Source organism: Amphiura filiformis, chromosome 13 (assembly GCF_039555335.1).
Source record: "Amphiura filiformis chromosome 13, Afil_fr2py, whole genome shotgun sequence".
Taxonomy (NCBI): Eukaryota; Metazoa; Echinodermata; class Ophiuroidea; order Amphilepidida; family Amphiuridae; genus Amphiura; species Amphiura filiformis.
Window position 1 is genome coordinate 3712155 of NC_092640.1, and position 20300 is coordinate 3732454.

General features: G+C 37.1%; 1 protein-coding gene across 1 annotated transcript; it reads left to right on the top strand.

Annotated features, from left to right (window-relative positions):
• Positions 1-5706: 5706 nt before the first annotated feature.
• Positions 5707-19300, top strand: LOC140167903 (arylsulfatase B-like). Its single transcript, XM_072191193.1, has 7 exons — positions 5707-6305; positions 7530-7716; positions 8154-8314; positions 9204-9447; positions 14886-15138; positions 15830-16029; positions 16768-19300. Exons 1-7 carry the CDS (start codon positions 5883-5885, stop codon positions 17055-17057), a joined length of 1758 nt encoding a protein of 585 aa, XP_072047294.1. The 5' UTR covers positions 5707-5882; the 3' UTR covers positions 17058-19300.
• Positions 19301-20300: the final 1000 nt, after the last annotated feature.

Below are 20300 nucleotides of genomic sequence, written 5' to 3' on the forward strand. Positions count from 1 at the left end.
ATTTACTAATGTTTGGGATTGATTGATTGATTGATTGATTGATTGATTGATTGATTGATTGATTGATTGATTGATTGATTGAAAAGAAAACATTGTGTTGTTTGACTTAATCGTATCAGGGATATGATCGTATCAAGTCGAGCCAACAAAGAACGGGCAATGCGGAAGTGCCTGTGAACCTTTTGTATAGAGCGAATTAGTGAACATGGTGAACAGGTGAATGGAGTTCAAGTTCAAGTGAATCAGAAGTATATCGAGGTTTGAGAGCCAGAAAGCCTTACTTTGTGAGTTTTAACTCACAAAGTAAGGCTTTCTGGCTCTCAAAGTCTTAAAAGGCTTTCTGGCTCTCAAAGTCTTAAAAGACTTTGTGGTTCTCAACCCTCGATATATGGCAACACGTACAGTTGCGTTTACAAAATTAATCTTATACTTTGGCATGCTTTGACCTATTTTGACCATACTTGTTAACAACAATGACTAACCATGACCACACACGACACGTGACCCTCATTTGGTTAGGTGTCACGTACCTCAAAAAGTAACATAGCACAGTAACGCTACTTGCACATAAGCATTTACAATAGACCTTAAATAAAACATAATGGAACCTGTTTCTCTCTTCCACAGATTTTCTCAGTTTTGGCAAAATATTTGATTGAAAAAAAAACCGGATTTATAGATTTGTCTAAGATGCCAGCGCTCACAACTTTCAGAATTTGAAATTTGTTTGAAGATTGTGTGTTTAATATATATTTATTTCTATTCTAACCTCTCGTCCTATACGAAGTAAAAAAAACGCGTGTTTACGTCCAAACGACTTAAGCTAATCGTAGATCCATCCTTTGCGCTCATTTTAGTGATAGGACCGACCATCATAAGTAACCATAGACGGGGTGGATTGGCGATCGAGACCCACCAATGGTTTAAACAATAAAACCCATGCTTTTTATTTTAGAAAAACCGGTGAAAATTGCATGTTCATACAAATTACAATTTTTCCCCTACTTATGTACACAGAACGAATTTCAAAATTTTATGAGGTTGCGTTCATATTATGACGTCATAGCGATATTGTGTGGGGAATGTTTGTACTTATTTTAGTGTCATTGGATAGAAGACCAAATATAACAGTATGACGTATATACGAGGGTAGCATTTTTGCCCCCTTTTTTGACCGCTTTGCAATGTTCAGACAATGGTTCAAAAGCGATCAAAAAAGGGGCCGGACAAACTAAAAATGATTCCTTTGCGAGTTAAGGCTTTAAATGAAATAAAAAGCACATTTCGCAATTTTAACAAGAAAAACCCGCATATACCACTTTTCTGTTTTTCAATTTTATTCGGAGACAATATTTACTTAGCCGAAATGAAATGTTCTCATTTTCAAAATATTAACAAATTAAGGGTGTCTCAAATAATAAGTGCCCATTGATTACTGACCATCAACGTGTATACCTTACCTTGCACTTCGCAACATCCTAATAAGGGTAAAGTTTAAGGATCGCCACACCTCCTCCACAGATACCTTTCCAGCATTTAAGAATGCCAGTACCCAATTATACTCCTGAGTGGAGAGGAGAAATCGAGATAAACAGCCTTATAGAACAAGATGGCGTCGTCGGAGCTCGAACCCACAACCTTCCGATTTTGAGTCGGATCCCGTCTGCTCGCCCTCCATGCTCCAGTGAGTCTCGTCTACCTTCTAAATACAAGGTAATCAGGTAAAGGTGTGCTGTTTTTCAAGTTTTTGCTTAATGTCCGAACAGCTGTCAACAAGTTCAACATTGTACTGAAAACTTTTAGGCCTATATCTTTGAAGATATGTTGGTGTTAATAAGTTTGCAGTATATAGCTGAAGTGTATCTGCACTTGGATAAAAATAACATTTTGATCAAAGTTATGTACTTTGAAAAAGTTAAATCGATTATTTTAGAACGTGTATTTTATTTAGCGATGTAAAAACTTATGTATATACGTGTATTTTACGTTTATTTCAATGGGTTTTTTTTATATAGAGTGCCCTTCAACAATCAGAGCTCTGAATCAGAGCTCAAACATTGACCTCAACTTGTCAGGAATTGGAGGTTCTTTTACTCAACTTAATTTTATTAAAAAGGTTAAAGAACTATAGCGTAACCCTGACAGTATGATGAGTATATTAAGTATAACATGTAATGTATACCTCGCTAGCTCACTCAGTATAAAAACCTTCAATTACTTATCCAAGGGCAATTGGTTTTAAGTGGTCATTTTATTTGTAGAATTCAAAGAATTTAACATTTACCCAAATAAATAAATCTAATTTGAATTAGAATTTTAGTTCAGTTATTTTAAGTCTATAGCTGCCATGTGAAGGATTTCAAGTAATCAGTTTATGAAAATATCTTAAACTGTGCTATAAGAATGAAGGTTAAAAATCACTATGGACCACAATAGCCTCATCCCAATGCCACAGTTCAATAACCTCAATTAAACAATCATAGAGCAAAATTTGACCTCGAGTTGTGGGAGTATGAGTTTGTGTACCCAAATTTGCAAAGGTCATTCAATGAATGTGCAACTGTATGGGGGTTAAAGAAATGTGCCCTGATAGATGAGCATGTTGTGGATCCAAGTGAATCAAGTTAAAAAGTTAACTCTCTACGCGGGTGACATCTGCAGACGACAAGTTACATTTCTTTTTAATTCAAAAATTTCAGATTTGCGTGATTCTGTCTGGAATCAGCATGTTCGACGTCAATTATCTCAACATGCTCAATATCTTATAAACTAATTTCAACATGAAATCGCAAGTCAATGTTTCAAGTTGTTTTTATTTTATACAAAAGTTTAATTTTGACGAAACAAATATTGGCCATGATATTTGCTGTATAAATTCGTCGAGAACATGAACATGATCAAGACTTTTAAAACATTGAATAGCAAATATTTGTTAAAAGTATTCATTCTCGAATATAATTTTAAAACCAAGTCTAAACCGTTACACCGATCTTATGGCTATGCCTATGGAAAATTACCATTCCCCGCCCCCCCAATAATTTTGGCCAGGCACCATTGCCCCCCCCCCAATATTTAACATCTTCCGGAGCCTCTGATATGGGGGGTGTCTGTGTAGCATTTTGTTGCATGCATGCATTCATTGCAAAAACGGATGACAATAATTTTAGGCTTGTTTCCAATGCACCTCTATCGTTAACATTTTGTTTTTATGATGGAATTTATGGAAATAATATAAACGTGTGGAAATCTGTATGGATTTTAGCTTTGGGGTTTTAACTCATGAAACATGAACCTCCTGAAATCGAGATGATACGGACTGGGATTGCAATACGTGTATTTAAACTCCTTAGCGACTTGTCTGTAAGATAGCCCAACGACATAATGCTTAATGTTCTGCTGACGATAGCATTCTATGTATTTCACACCATCAGCTCGCGTGCGCAAAAACAATCCCCATAAATCGGACCGACCATATAAATAGCTCAAGCGAAATAATTGATGGTCAGGTGAGCTGCAACGACTGCATGCTGCACGTAAAAGATTGTCCAATACAGATTGTGCACAATACCGTAGAATTCCGTCCAGAAGCATATATGCCTCTAAACGAGGGGGTTTTTTTTAACGAGAGATATGAAAGGCCAATACCCTTCTCAAAAACATTGCAATAGATTGGTCTTACAAATATACATGTTTGTACAGCCGCCTTTATCAGTAATATAGTTGTTCAAACTCCAAATAACGTTTTTGTTGAGCGTGTCTGCCTCTTGTCTCTTGTGTCAAAAAAACCTCGTTTAGAGGCATATATATGCTTGTAGACGGAATTTTACGGTATGTGTCCAAAAGGTTTGGTCACGTTATAACCGAAATTTCGAGTTCTAGTCCAATAAAACGTTTAGAAGTGACTTATGTTGATATTGTGACGACCATTTGTGTTACACAGACGACGATGGTTCCTGAGTGTCATTTGTGTTTTTCTTCAGGATGTCGTTAAATACGTACCTGGGATTGCATTGCCCCTCGTCTCTGTTAATGGTGGTCTCTTTACGGATTTTACTGCCTCTTTTATCCAGCGTCACAACATCAACAGTGTTGAAAAAGAAATCTGTCATGACTCATGACAGACTTCACACAGTGAGTACTGTTTATTAAATTGGACCAGCCTGATCTCAGTTATAATTTTTTAATAACAACCCTGCTGACGAACATGATCAGTAAAGTGTGATCACAGTTTCTCCATAGAAAATATCTCAATGTTTCCGATATATATACCTGGCTTGTGCATGAAAACATCTAGAATCGTTTTACGCTGCCAACTGATGGACCTGGCGCGCATGGCGGTGTGCTTAGACAGTAGGAGGCAATTAATTACTTAGGGCAGCCTTTACATCCTGTAGCGATGGACCATTCTTACAAATGTATGACGATTGTAGCAAAGAGGTGATTAACGTACTCCACTTAACAATACATTAATTACTTCCTTGTGGATTAATTACTTTCACCAGGTACGCCTTATCCGGGTACCTAAAGACGCGGTTCAGTATCGCACAGTTGTAGTGTTGAGTGGCAAACTTTGCAATAGCACTTTGGGTGTTAAGGGTTGTTCTCATAATTGTAATTTGATTTATAAAGTACGTAAAGTGTAATAGATGAGATGAACTTTGACGTGAGTGTGATGTTTCTTGACTTAATTCAAACACACCATCAGTGTCTCGCCGGATATAGATTGAATGGTTTCCCAGAATCCACCACAAGTTCGGGCCTATTATTCAATTATACAGCTGCCTAGTGACAGACACTGTGTCCCGGGACTGTATCGACACATTTGACATCTGTACTTTTGATGACTCTTGGTCTAATTTGGTGACTAGAGATGTTACAGATCTGCATAACCTTACATCTTTAGATTAAAAGAAATATTGGGAAAGGAAACTCGCGTAGACTGGACGTTAAAAGGCAAAGGCAATTATTATGGGTTATTATGTTAAGAATAGAAAATGATCCTGTGCACAAACATAGAAACGTAGCTGATATTTAATAAGTATAGGCCTACTGCACATTTATTAAAGACTTGGCAACGCAAACATGTGATATCCATCGTACACCAACCTTAAGTAAGTGGTCAAAGTAGCGCTCTCCTTAAATTTAAATAAGCTTTAAATGACAAATTTCTAGAGAATGGTACCATCAAAATAAACTCACATATGCATCTGCAGCACACTCGGTCAGACTCGTATATATTTCTGTAATTGCTTGTAAATTTTTCAGTCACTTCTTTTAATATGTCACTTCTTTTTCACATTTTAAAATCATTTAATAATAGAAAAAAAATCTGAGCAAAGTGCAAAACAACTGCAAAAGCTTATACTTGTTTTTATTTTTAGAAAATGACATACAGGATCAGCTGTTAATACTGTACTATATTTGAACCTTCTATGTATATACAATTTTTGTATGTTTACAATGCATTTCGGGATACTTCTTAAACTTGACACTGATATCTCGCTGTTAAACCATGGCAGGTAAATACAAACCCACAGCCTCTCAGTATGTTTAAACTAAACACAGGCATGACCTGACTTTAACACCAGTAATTATTAGTTGATTAAAGTTACCTTTTCATTGACTTATCTCGTCCTTCTAAAAGATGACATAAAGTTCAATTGTGTTTGATAGGTTCGGTCGTATATGTAAAGGAATATAGAAACGTGTTGCTAGTCATGGTTTCCTAATTAGTACAGTCTTAGTCTTTTGGACGCTAATCATGTTAGTGTGGTTTATGGAGTGTCTCATATCACTCCGTGCGTGATGATTGGTTTAAGTGTAAACTGAGTCTTTGCTATTGCCTAAGAACATGAGGATAGGTCAAACAGCGAATATGAATAATGGAGCGCATTTGTGGAACAAATCTTATGCTATTATTGCTTTTCTGTACTAATCTGTGTATACTTGTTGCAGATGCAAGTAATAATGAGGCTAGGAGACCCAGATATAGACGGATTTTGAAAAAGCGTCGACATCAAGTGCAATCAGCAAATATTTATTCATGGCCAAAAGTTGCATTACGATCTTTGTCCAGAAAATCACCAGTATTCGACAAAGACAAATCTTCAAAACCGCATATTATTTATATTATTGCCGATGATTTGGGATATAACGATGTAGGATATCATGGAAAACGTATGGGATCTATTGCAGATACACCAGCCATAGACGCCCTGGCATATTCAGGAGTTCGTCTAGAGAATTATTATGTGCAACCGAGTTGTACTCCAACTCGAGCTTCCCTGCTCACGGGAAGATACCCGGTAAGATGGTACTTAAAATATCTGTTTCTTTCCGCCCAGTTCTCTTTATTTCTAAATTCTTACTGTTACACTAATCTGATTTTTGGAAAAATGATAAAACTATAAACAATTATTGTCTTCACATCTTAATGCATTTGAATGTACGATAACTCTAAAATAGCCTAAGGAACAGTTACTAGCCTTTACAAAAAGTAACGTAGTCGTTAATAAAATACTAGTACGCCTATACAGGGGAAAGAAGAATTACGCATCGCATACCAGCACAATTAAAAGATATTAAATATGAATTTACAAATGGAAACAAGACATGCATAGGCAGATATACCAGAGTAAAAACTCCGGACATACCTGCCTAGCCTGTGCGGGGACTTGAACCCCGGACCTCTCGCGTGTCGATCGAGCGCTCTAACCACTGAACTACACACTGTCCATGATATTAAACAGGACTCAAGTCTGGTACTTATGGATATGAGCAGTCAGGGTAAACAGTACAGACAACACATTACATACCAGTGTACGATTAATGATGCTTACCCGCCAGCCTAATATAATCATACAAACAAGGGAAGAGGCTTGCGCATCATACACTGGAACATGGAAACATTCAAACACTACAAACTAGCGCACGAGATCAAATTAATGATGCTTAAAATCTTAATATATCAATATACAGGGCTAAATAAAAATTCGCATCGCACATTAGCATAATTAAACATGAATTCACAAAATAATGTAAATATGACATGAGAGGTCTGGGGTTCCAGTCCCCGCACAGGCAGGTATGTCCGGGGTTTTTACTCTGGTATATGCATGTCATGTTTTCATTTGTAAATTCATGTTTATTTGTGCTAGTGTGCCATGCGTAATTCTTCTTTCCCCTGTATATTGATATATTAAGAATAACAATCAGCATCATTAATTGCCTCGTGCGCTATAGTTTGTAATGTTTAAATGTTTCCATGTTCCAGTGTATGATGCGTAAGATTCTTCCCTTGTTTGTACGCCTATATACTCTATAGAAAGTTTGATGGTTTGCTTACGCGAATAAAGTGGTTAACCATCGGTAATTTCAATATCATGACATGTAAGATAAAAGTGACGTGACGATATCGGAGGTAGAACTTTTTGAATGACCCTCGTATAACCCAAGAAGATAGTATACTTACCCATTATTATAAAGGCTAAACAAAATTCTTCGTTTATTGATATTTTTTATTTCGAAAGATTCGTTTAGGTTTACAAGTAGGCAACATCGAAGCACCTGATCCAACATGTTTGCCATTACGAGAGACTACACTCCCCGATAAACTACGAGACTTAGGCTACGGCACTCACGCTGTAGGAAAATGGCATCTAGGCTTTTCAAGGCCTGCGTGTTTACCAACACGCCGTGGATTCGATTCATATTTTGGTGAGTCATCAAGCATCTAAGGCACCAGAACCAAATGTGTTCGATCTTTGGATCGACTGTCGATGCTCAGTGCTCCAATGCTTGTAATTAACTAATTATCAACTAATTAACCAGAATTAGTGGTAAATCTGTATTGGTGAATACCATTGCATACAGAGATTCATATATGTAATCACAATTAACACCATGCAATTAATTGCTTTTATAAATAATAAGGATCGACCAATAATCGACCAAAGATCGAACTAAGTTGGTTCTATTGCCTTACCTTTATCAAACTAATTCATGATAAACCAGCACGACCAAGATCAGATCCCAAGCTTCGTTCGGATAAATCAAATCAGCAACTGACTGAACCGCAGAAATCATATTGATATACATGAAAACAAAAGTATCGTGAAATTGATTGAATGTTTGTTTATTTGTTTCTTTACTAGGTATCATCACTGGTTTTGCATCTCACTATGACCGGAACCGCAATGGCATTAATTCTTTATACACCAATGATACGGTCGAATGGGGCTACGATGGCATCTATTCATCGGAACTCTACACACAGCGTACAGTAGATATCATCAAAAACCATAACTCTAAAAAGGTATTCCGCAAGGTTCAGTCTTAGGGCTCATTGTATTAATTCTTAGTATTCCTCACGTTATTATATAGGGATTGTTTTGGTGTCATTGCATTTTGTGATCATTAGAATGGTAAAATATCGCATTGTCACACAAGGTAACTTAACCATAGATTATCAAAAAAACATAATAATGATAATCTATGACTTAACAGTGTTTCCTACAGAGTTCAATAGTTGGTCCAACTCCATTGTAACCATATCAATTACGAATTGACACGCTTGGAATCTTCACTGTGAATTCAGTATAAACTTAAATACAGTTTTAAGTAACGTTCTCATAATTAATATAACTTATACAATGCATCAGACTATTAACAGCAGCATTTTTTACGGAGATATAGTTGTTGACTAGAAGTATATGTTTGTAATTCGTGTACTAGCAATATTCCTGGTATTTTCTGTATCATTCATTGTTTTATAGGGTTTAAATCCCCTTCCACAAGACTTTTTGAAATACATACGAAATTAAATACTACAAAAGTTATTGGTCGCCAATTTTGTTTAACACATCTGGTCCAATTCGGTGCTAATTACATACGAAAAGATGCAGTTTTCAAAGTTACAGTTTGGTCCATTCAACTTACTCTGACAAGGCATGCAGAATATAATGCAGTAGGTCAGGCCTATTGCATATTTGAGAGTTGAATGGACCAAAGTGCAATTTCAAAACTTCATCATTTTCTTACATATTAATCCATTGTGACCAATGATTTTTTACATTGTAAATTGGACCAATTGTATCAAAAATAATTTGCTACCAATAACTTTTTGATTTATTCTAAAAAGTCTTAGGGTAACTTGGAACCCTATATTTTAATATAAAACTTGCACCACAAATCTTACTTTTCAGCCATTATTTTTATACCTCTCTCATCAAGCTGCACATACTCCGATGGAGGCTCCGGAGCGTTACGAACGAGACTATCAGTTAAATTACCCTCATGTATGGAATAGGATTTATGACAATAAATTCGGGACAAAACGCAAGAAGTATCTTGGCATGGTGAAATCGCTCGATGTCAGTGTACATGTTGTGACAGAAACTTTGAAAGAAACTGGAATGTGGAATAACACAGTACTAATTTTTACCTCAGGTATGTGTAGTGTTGTGCGCCCGTAAATCATATTAGGCGATTAAGGGCGCACACCACCAATAGCGCGTCCCATTGAAATACACGTGAAAACACGTCTCTTCTTTGCCCGATTTTAGACCTTTTCGGCAACAAATTGAACATAAATATACCACCAATCGATTGCAAATCGATGATAATTTAATATATGTCTCAATGTACGGGTAGTCTTCCGATTAGATTTCATGATATGGGCGTTTAAACAGCACCATGACCATTTTCGACCCGTTTTTACCCTGAAACCCCGTTTCTGGTCATTTTCTCAATCCGAGGGCCTACTTTTTTCAAAAATTGGATTATGCAACTTTTATGGGATCCAAGTTCGTTTATAGGTCTCAAACTTTTATTTAAGCTATAACATGCTTCTCTTTTTCCTTACAAGTCCACAGAAAGGCCCAAAATACCTCAAAAAAGATTTCGTTTTTACCGGAACTCATCCACATTACATCGTGCGCGGAGTGATTTAGAGGTGTGCGCCCTTATAATGTACATTTGTAAAGTCGGTTCTTTTCATTATAGATTTGCAAACTTAATTACATTTTGGATTAAATTGTCAAATTTTATTGCTCTAGGATAAATAGATTTGGAAAAAAATACGTTTGAAGTTATGTGTCCAATGCAGAAAATATACAGTTTTTATGATTTTGACCATTCTAGCAGTCTTGGTCATTTTCTTCAAAAATGTTACTCGCATCAGCGTATTTTGAATGGTATATTTGCATTTTTATTTCTTTAAACGTAATAAAAGTAAGTTTATACATTTTCTACACATTCATATTTTTATATTAAGCATCATTTTGCCCCCGAAAAAAACTGAAATTTGAGTCGTTTTAAGGACACGTGCTAAAATTTAAACATGATATTAAATTAATGAAAACTCTCAGAACGCCGAAAGGGCTGGCGTGTTCATCAGTTTAATGAACTTTAACAATATTAATTAAGAAATTTAAATTACATTTTCACTATAAAACACTTTAAAATCTTTAAGTGGCTTGTAAAGTTTTAATTCAGATCGCAAAATCGGAATTTTACACATATCCGTCCTGTTTTTGACGTGATTCCTGTAAAAAGCCTACTTCGGGCCAATTAAGTCTATCATGCCAGGGCGCACACCACCAATAACGCGTCCCATTGAAATACACGTGAAAACACGTCTCTTCTTTGCCCGATTTTAGACCTTTTCGGCAACAAATTGAACATAAATATACCACCAATCGATTGCAAATCGATGATAATTTAATATTATGTTTCAATGTACGGGTAGTCTTCCGATTAGATTTCATGATATGGGCGTTTAAACAGCACCATGACCATTTTCGACCCGTTTTTACCCTGAAAACCCGTTTCTGGTCATTTTCTCAATCCGAGGGCCTACTTTTTCAAAAATTGGATTATGCAACTTTTATGGGATCCAAGTTCGTTTATAGGTCTCAAACTTTTATTTAAGCTATAACATGCTTCTCTTTTTCCTTACAAGTCCACAGAAAGGCCCAAAATACCTCAAAAAAGATTTCGTTTTTACGGAACTTATCCACATTACATCGTGCGCGGAGTGATTTAGAGGTGTGCGCCCTTATAATGCACATTTGTAAAGTCGGTTCTTTTCATTATAGATTTGCAAACTTTATTACATTTTGGATTAAATTGTCAAATTTTATTGCTCTAGGATAAATAGATTTGGAAAAAAATACGTTTGAAGTTATGTGTCCAATGCAGAAAATATACAGTTTTTATGATTTTGACCATTCTAGCAGTCTTGGTCATTTTCTTCAAAAATGTTACTCGCATCAGCGTCTTTTGAATGGTATATTTGCATTTTTATTTCTTTAAACGTAATAAAAGTAAGTTTATACATTTTCTACACATTCATATTTTTATATTAAGCATCATTTTGCCCCCCCCCCCCCGAAAAAAACTGAAATTTGAGTCGTTTTAAGGACACGTGCTAAAATTTAAACATGATATTAAATTAATGAAAACTCTCAGAACGCCGAATTTGCTGACTTTTTCATCACTTTAATGAACTTTAACAATATTAATTAAGAAATTTAAATTACATTTTCACTATAAAACACTTTAAAATCTTTAAGTGGCTTGTAAAGTTTTAATTCAGATCGCAAAATCGGAATTTTACACATATCCGTCCTGTTTTTGACGTGATTCCTGTAAAAAGCCTACTTCGGGCCAATTAAGTCTATCATGCCTTATAAGGGCGCACACCACCAATAGCGCGTCCCATTGAAATACACGTGAAAACACGTCTCTTCTTTGCCCGATTTTAGACCTTTTCGGCAACAAATTGAACATAAATATACCACCAATCGATTGCAAATCGATGATAATTTAATATTATGTTTCAATGTACGGGTAGTCTTCCGATTAGATTTCATGATATGGGCGTTTAAACAGCACCATGACCATTTTCGACCCGTTTTTACCCTGAAAACCCGTTTCTGGTCATTTTCTCAATCCGAGGGCCTACTTTTTTCAAAAATTGGATTATGCAACTTTTATGGGATCCAAGTTCGTTTATAGGTCTCAAACTTTTATTTAAGCTATAACATGCTTCTCTTTTTCCTTACAAGTCCACAGAAAGTCCCAAAATACCTCAAAAAAGATTTCGTTTTTACCGGAACTCATCCACATTACATCGTGCGCGGAGTGATTTAGAGGTGTGCGCCCTTATAATGCACATTTGTAAAGTCGGTTCTTTTCATTATAGATTTGCAAACTTTATTACATTTTGGATTAAATTGTCAAATTTTATTGCTCTAGGATAAATAGATTTGGAAAAAAATACGTTTGAAGTTATGTGTCCAATGCAGAAAATATACAGTTTTTATGATTTTGACCATTCTAGCAGTCTTGGTCATTTTCTTCAAAAATGTTACTCGCATCAGCGTCTTTTGAATGGTATATTTGCATTTTTATTTCTTTAAACGTAATAAAAGTAAGTTTATACATTTTCTACACATTCATATTTTTATATTAAGCATCATTTTGCCCCCCCGAAAAAAACTGAAATTTGAGTCGTTTTAAGGACACGTGCTAAAATTTAAACATGATATTAAATTAATGAAAACTCTCAGAACGCCGAATTTGCTGACTTTTTCATCACTTTAATGAACTTTAACAATATTAATTAAGAAATTTAAATTACATTTTCACTATAAAACACTTTAAAATCTTTAAGTGGCTTGTAAAGTTTTAATTCAGATCGCAAAATCGGAATTTTACACATATCCGTCCTGTTTTTGACGTGATTCCTGTAAAAAGCCTACTTCGGGCCAATTAAGTCTATCATGCCTTATAATGCACATTTGTAAAGTCGGTTCTTTTCATTATAGATTTGCAAACTTTATTACATTTTGGATTAAATTGTCAAATTTTATTGCTCTAGGATAAATAGATTTGGAAAAAAATACGTTTGAAGTTATGTGTCCAATGCAGAAAATATACAGTTTTTATGATTTTGACCATTCTAGCAGTCTTGGTCATTTTCTTCAAAAATGTTACTCGCATCAGCGTCTTTTGAATGGTATATTTGCATTTTATTTCTTTAAACGTAATAAAAGTAAGTTTATACATTTTCTACACATTCATATTTTTATATTAAGCATCATTTTGCCCCCGAAAAAAACTGAAATTTGAGTCGTTTTAAGGACACGTGCTAAAATTTAAACATGATATTAAATTAATGAAAACTCTCAGAACGCCGAATTTGCTGACTTTTCATCACTTTAATGAACTTTAACAATATTAATTAAGAAATTTAAATTACATTTTCACTATAAAACACTTTAAAATCTTTAAGTGGCTTGTAAAGTTTTAATTCAGATCGCAAAATCGGAATTTTACACATATCCGTCCTGTTTTTGACGTGATTCCTGTAAAAAGCCTACTTCGGGCCAATTAAGTCTATCATGCCTTATAAGGGCGCACACCACCAATAGCGCGTCCCATTGAAATACACGTGAAAACACGTCTCTTCTTTGCCCGATTTTAGACCTTTTCGGCAACAAATTGAACATAAATATACCACCAATCGATTGCAAATCGATGATAATGTAATATATGTTTCAATGTACGGGTAGTCTTCCGATTAGATTTCATGATATGGGCGTTTAAACAGCACCATGACCATTTTCGACCCGTTTTTACCCTGAAAACCCGTTTCTGGTCATTTTCTCAATCCGAGGGCCTACTTTTTCAAACATTGGATTATGCAACTTTTATGGGATCCAAGTTCGTTTATAGGTCTCAAACTTTTATTTAAGCTATAACATGCTTCTCTTTTTCCTTACAAGTCCACAGAAAGGCCCAAAATACCTCAAAAAAGATTTCGTTTTTACCGGAACTCATCCACATTACATCGTGCGCGGAGTGATTTAGAGGTGTGCGCCCTTAACCAATCACGTATCAGTAGTTAAACACAGCTTGTATGAAATCGTAACCTTTGAACTCTTGACGCTTTGCATGCTAGCCATCATAGCCATATAGGCTCATCTTAATGCATTTTTCATGCTGATTCCAAATATGGGCATGCAAATCTGGTTTCTAATGCGCTCAAGTATTGATTGGCTGATCGAAAGATCGCATGATGAATTTCGCTCTATTGCCCGTAATATGATTGTATAGAGGTTATCCACTTTACTCATGTGTGACTTCTAACAAAAGGCCCTGATTCCCGTAGTATTCCTTATTCAAACCAATTCAATACATGACCTCGGAGATACCTGCATGACTCTCGGAGGGCTAATTTGAAACAGTCATGGTTGCACATGCAGGTACTTCTTTTGAAAGTCCTAAACAAGGTATAGCAGTCGTTGATAGGATATGCAGCTTATAGAACACGGATAACCTCTATTTCTGTTTTGATGTGTGCTCGTTTTGGTGCTCATTTGTTTGTTGTATTTTGTGTACAACCAAAATGTATTTTAGTTGCATTTAAGGTTATTAATTATTTTAAACTGTTGTGATTTGGTAGTTCACAGCATCTTACGAATGGTAGTGAGCTTTGGCAAAAACTGCATTGCTCAATTCATAGCGAGCGTGTAAAAGAATTAAAATATCACAAATATACTTTTATAGGTGCTGCGGTTCTTGAGTTACGTTGTGAAGAGGGCTGAAACAACAACACTTTTGTAAAACATACATAACTAATTAACTACAATAAATTAAGCAAGTTTACAGAACATACGATTTGTAGAATGAACTTTTGCAAAACATCAATGTGTTAATTTTCAATAATATATTGATGAAGATAATGAAAATCGATTTTCAGGTTGCTTCGACCAACAATACCTCGTCTACCCTTAATATGTAAGTATTAATATGTTTTGCATTTCATTTGTGATTTACAATCTGGTTTTATTTTATTTTTCCCATTTTGTTTAAATCAGACAATGGCGGAAGAGGAGGTGGTGGCGGTAACAACTGGCCATTACGCGGGAAGAAAAATACTCTTTGGGAAGGCGGAATAAAAGGTGTTGGATTCGTCCATAGTCCACTGTTACCTATACATGTCAGTGGTACGGTCCACAAGGGTCTGATGCACGTCAGTGATTGGTTCCCTACGTTAGTTGAAGGGGTGGCAGGTGGCGTTGCCAAGGGGCCTTTAGTTTTGGACGGTCGTAACATGTGGCCATCCATTTCGTAAGTTCAGCCATTATTTTATCCTGTTTTATTATGTTTATCTTTTAAGTATGTGTGTATGAGTGTGCCTTACTCAATGAAATGTGTCTAAATTAGTTTGGTACTATGGCGGAACTTATCGGAACTGACAACAATGTGTTTGTCATACATTATGTTGGCCTATAACTGCAATCCCAAGATCTCATGTCAATTTATTCAGTAACGAAAGTGTCATTTATAGTATTTGTTCATGCAAGTATTTTTTTTTTGGGTGGGGGGCCTTTGGGGCGCCAGCCCCGGGGTCAAAGTAGGGGCGCCCAAAACGAAGGGCGGCGGAAGAAGAAGGGCGGCAAAAAGAAGGGCGGCGGAAGAAGAAGGGTGCGGCAAAAAGAATTAGTAAAGTTTTGACAAAGTACAAAAAACTGGTACTATACATTGCTTTTAGGGCGCTAGCGCCTAAAATGCTTTTTTTTTTTACTCTTCACTTTTTCAAACCACCGAAAAAAAAATTGGGTCAACCTTTTCGGGCTGTTGAGGTAGGGGCGGCAAAAATTGAATTTTCCTCAGCCCCCCCCTGGTAGGAGCGGCCACGGTACGCCACTGTTGTTTAGAACAATGTGATGCAACCGAATACAGACTAGAAACAGAGACCAATACGCGCATTAGAGTTGAGATACTCATTGTGTGAAAATCTTTGCATTCTTTCGTACAGTCAGGGACAATCTTCTCCACGTAGAGAAATTCTCCATAACATCGCAACGCCAATCAGAAGTAAGGATACACTGGACAAACAGGGTGTCATGGGTTGGAGAGAACGTTTAATATGGGGAGAACCAAGCAACCTGTCGTTTAACCCTACCATCAAGGCTGCAATCAGACATGGTGCATTCAAACTGGTTACAGGACCACGGGGTAAGTGACTCGCCGCTATATTTTGGTCAGCTCGTAATCGGCGGGCCTTATAACATCGCGGATTAATATCAATATAATTATTTTATATTGAGAATTTTCTTGTGACATCTCGCCAGAAGTATTGCAGATTGTTAACTGAAGTCATGTACTTTGTCTACTTTCTTTAACACGCACAATATATAGACCAGACAGATCAACTATATCACTCTTAACCTGGGTCTACTTTTCGGGGTAGTGATAAAAGTCTAATAATTCCCGCCGATTACGAGCTGATCAAAGTATAGTGTTGGGAATATGTGAAGAGTTGTAGGAAAGCTTGTCAGAATACTTTACTTTAAAAGTCTTGAAGTTTTCAGATATTTTCAGCAAATATCAAGAGGTATACTGAACCAATAAGGGCTTTGTATTCATTTTAATGCATTTTTCATCCTGATTCCGAAATAGTTATAAAAATGTATAATTCTGAAATTTATTAAACTGGTTTGGAGCAAGGTGGTAACAAGTCGTCAACCATTTGGCTTAATTGTTTACAGCTCACCTGAATCAAATTACTCGAGTCCCCATGATGCACTGAACAAGTTCAATTTACTCGAGTCAATCACTCCATTTTACCTCGAGTCACAAGTAAATGACTCGTTACCACTCTGGTAAAAAGCCATGACGTAATTGAAAATGAACCATAATGGTAGATTACCATGGTAACATCTCACATTTAATACATTTATATGTTCTGTACAGGAAGACAAGCAGGAGCGTGGGAGCCTCCGCCTGAAACGAGAAGATCATCGCTTCCGATGCTGGCCTTTGACCGCGAAGATATCTGTATAAGACTTTACAATATTGACCAAGATCCTCTGGAGAAGAACAATGTAGCCTATAAACATCCTCATGCTGTCCATAGGTTATTGAGACGGCTGGGGTTTTATGATAGGAAATCTAAGATGCCTAAGCGTGGGGTGGACCGTCAGGCTGTACCAAGGATAAAGAAAAGTGGAGACAGATTGGCTTGGAGACCGTGGCTTGCTTGAAAACATGCCTCGCATCCACTAAGGCACAGCGTGTGATTTACAGGGGCGTAGCAAGCGGGGAGACATGGTGGACGAAGTCCATGGGCCCCGAGGGTTCAGGGGCCCTAAGCAAAAGAGAAAATGAAATAAGCCCTGATTAAGGAGATGCTAAAACGCAGGGCCGAATTTACCTGGTTCAGTCCAAAGGAGACCCTAAACTCACCATGAGGAAGGCATGTGTACTCAAGAGGCCATGTTTGGTTTACAAAGTTGGGGCCTACTATAAGATCAACAGGGGTGGCAGAAGCATTGCAAATTAGAGGTTGATAAGCATATCTTGTTCCGATCTTACTAGGACATTTGCACGCGAAATAAATTGTCAATGCGCAAAGCGCGCAAAATTTTGCAATTTCACTATACATAATGGTCCAAAACATAGTGTTGTCGGGCTAAAAGGAACATGCATGCACAGGGCAATTTTGGGGGCCCTCTGGACCAAAGGTAAATACGGCCCTGCTCAAGAGGCCCCGCTCTGTTTGTTGTCCATGGGCCCCGAGGCTCTTGCTACGCCCCTGGTGGTTTGGTACTTTAGCGTTATAGCCGTTCCATGATATTTATACCGATGGCTTATTTCGTGCCCTGAACGTTTTGTTTAGCGCTATGCTATCGTTTGTAATCAAATGAACAACGATATTACATTTATGTTAATTGTTACGCTCGATATAATCGACTACATCTCCAGCAGGATACGATGGAAGGAACCATCGGTACCTATCAGGGCACCGATGGCGCTATTTGGTCAAATCAAATGTAATACACCAAACATACACCACCACATCACAGCATGACGCATTTTTGGGTATAGACGAATCCAACGAGCCAAGTGATGGTCAGAATTCAGTCGGCCATTACTGGGTCCCGTCTGCACCAAACTGGTGTTGTTACTGCCCAATCGGGTGGATTAAATCCGCTTAAAAATCGATTTCGAATTGTATTGTGTTGTAAACGTTCATCATTCTTTTGTCTATGTGTAACACGGGTGATGGAATGCAGTTTAATATCCCCGCCAAGGCCACATCATTTCACATTTTAGGTGGAATAGACCTAAGGGGGGGTCCAGCTACGGCTGCCATTGGGATGTAGGAATGCGTGAAAATGGATTCGTCTATAGAAGGTTGCAATGAATCGAGTCAAGTCACTTTACAAATTGAGGTGATACCAGGTTTGTAATTTGTCACCAAAGATTCAGATCGAGTCGTGCCATTTAGCCAAAAGTCGCCAATCCCAATTGAGGCAGCCGCCGAGGGATTGAGTGGCGGAGGGGTCTAAGGCGCTGCGCTATCTGCCGGGATAAGCGATCTGCGAGGGTTCGAGTCTTGGGTCTGACTTGGGGGTGAATTCTCTTCCTCTCCCAAAAATTCCTATAAGCATGATAAGGTCGGGAATCCTGCAATTATATGATGATCTACTTGCGAGAATAATTGTAGAATTTCTTCTCATCTCATACTTTGCTTAGCACGTGCAGGTATAGGTAGCGTATGTGCGACCTCTCATGGTTCGGAAGTCACGTAAAGCTGTTGGTAGGCCTACTGTGTACAGGAAAAAGTCAAACCTTATACACTCTGACGAGCCAATTGATGGTCAGAATTTATCCCGCCATTATCTTATCATTGTATTGCATTGTAAACTTTTAGCATCCTTTTTTCACACGGGTGATGGAACGCAGTTTAAAATTCCCACAAAGCCTGCATCATTTCACATTTCACCCTAGCCATCCCATCGATGGCTGCCATTGAGGTGTAGGAATGCGTGGAATCGGGTCTGTCGTTACAATCAAAAGGTTCTTATTTCTGATCCAATAAATTGCACTTACTGTGTACGTTTCGATAACCGCTCAGTCTTTGAAGAGAACTGGTCATCCAGTCACCTATCTTGGTGATTGATTGGTGTTGCCCATCTATGGCACGATTTAGGATAAGCATACTGCAGTTACTGTCCGTTTTACTACACACAATACACAGTGCTCTTCCCATTGACGCGTGACCTCTACAAATAGCCTACGTTAGAAGTATGGGGATTTGCCTAGTTAACGTCGCTGTGTGAAAAATAACCGGTCGATATTAAAAGTACTCTTCTAAAATTCTAGAAAATATAGTTTTGTAACATGTCCTAAATTTTTAGCTAATTTAGATGTTTGGAAATATGCGTACTTTGGTGTTTTAGTGTATGTTATAGGTAATAGTACATTGCCTAGTTGACGTCGCTGTGTGAAAAATAACCGGCCAATATTAAAAGTACTCTTCTAAAATTCTAGAAAATATAGTTTTGTAACATGTCCTAAATTTTTAGCTAATTTAGATGTTTGGAAATATTCGTACTTTGGTGTTTTAGGAAGGATATGTAAACGACAGATAACACCAAAAATATGAAGAAATTATTTCCAAACCGTGTTAAGTCAACAATCATTATGTTGCTCATTTTCAAGAATGCTGGTTAACAAAAAGCAGGCCATTGTCTCATTTCGTGAACAAAGGTCCACATACCATTGTTTCCTTGCGTTTCCTTTATAATCGGTTACCCAACTGAAGCTATAAATACCAGCTCATTGCGATACCGCACATATAAAACAGACACATGTGCACAACCAGCGAAGATCTGATTTAATCAGTTGAGCTGTTTTCAATGAGTGTTATCTTGGTTTAATAGCTTTTAATGGGGTTTAAGTCCTGGAAAGGTCGCGGTGAATTCTACTGTAGACATGACTGCATCATGGACAAATCTGCTCTGTTTATAAACAGAGCGGTAAACAGAGAGGATGCTGCCCTCTAACGGTGGAGCTACTGTGCGTACAAATGTGTGGTGGGGTGTGTTTGTAACGCATATAAACTCAACCCAGAAAGTATCGAAACGATTATAAATGGTCAGATATATCGGGAACTGAAGTATATAGCAAAAACTTAATGTATATAAAGCGCAGCTTTCTCCTGCGCATTTTGATACTCTTTTGTTGCTCTACGATATCATTTGGTCGAGTTATGGGCGCTTGAGTGGCTTCAAGTCAGATTTTTGAAAGTTGCATTTAGCTTCTATTCAAGCCAAATGCGTTTGTCGTGTACACACACACAATCAAGACAAAGGACACCGATGTGCTCTGATTACTTAACCATGAACTTTACTTTATTTTACTCCTTCGACTTCTAACTTCAATACTTGCTACCCTTTACTTATCTCTGACTTATCTTATGAACTCTTTCTGCTGACATC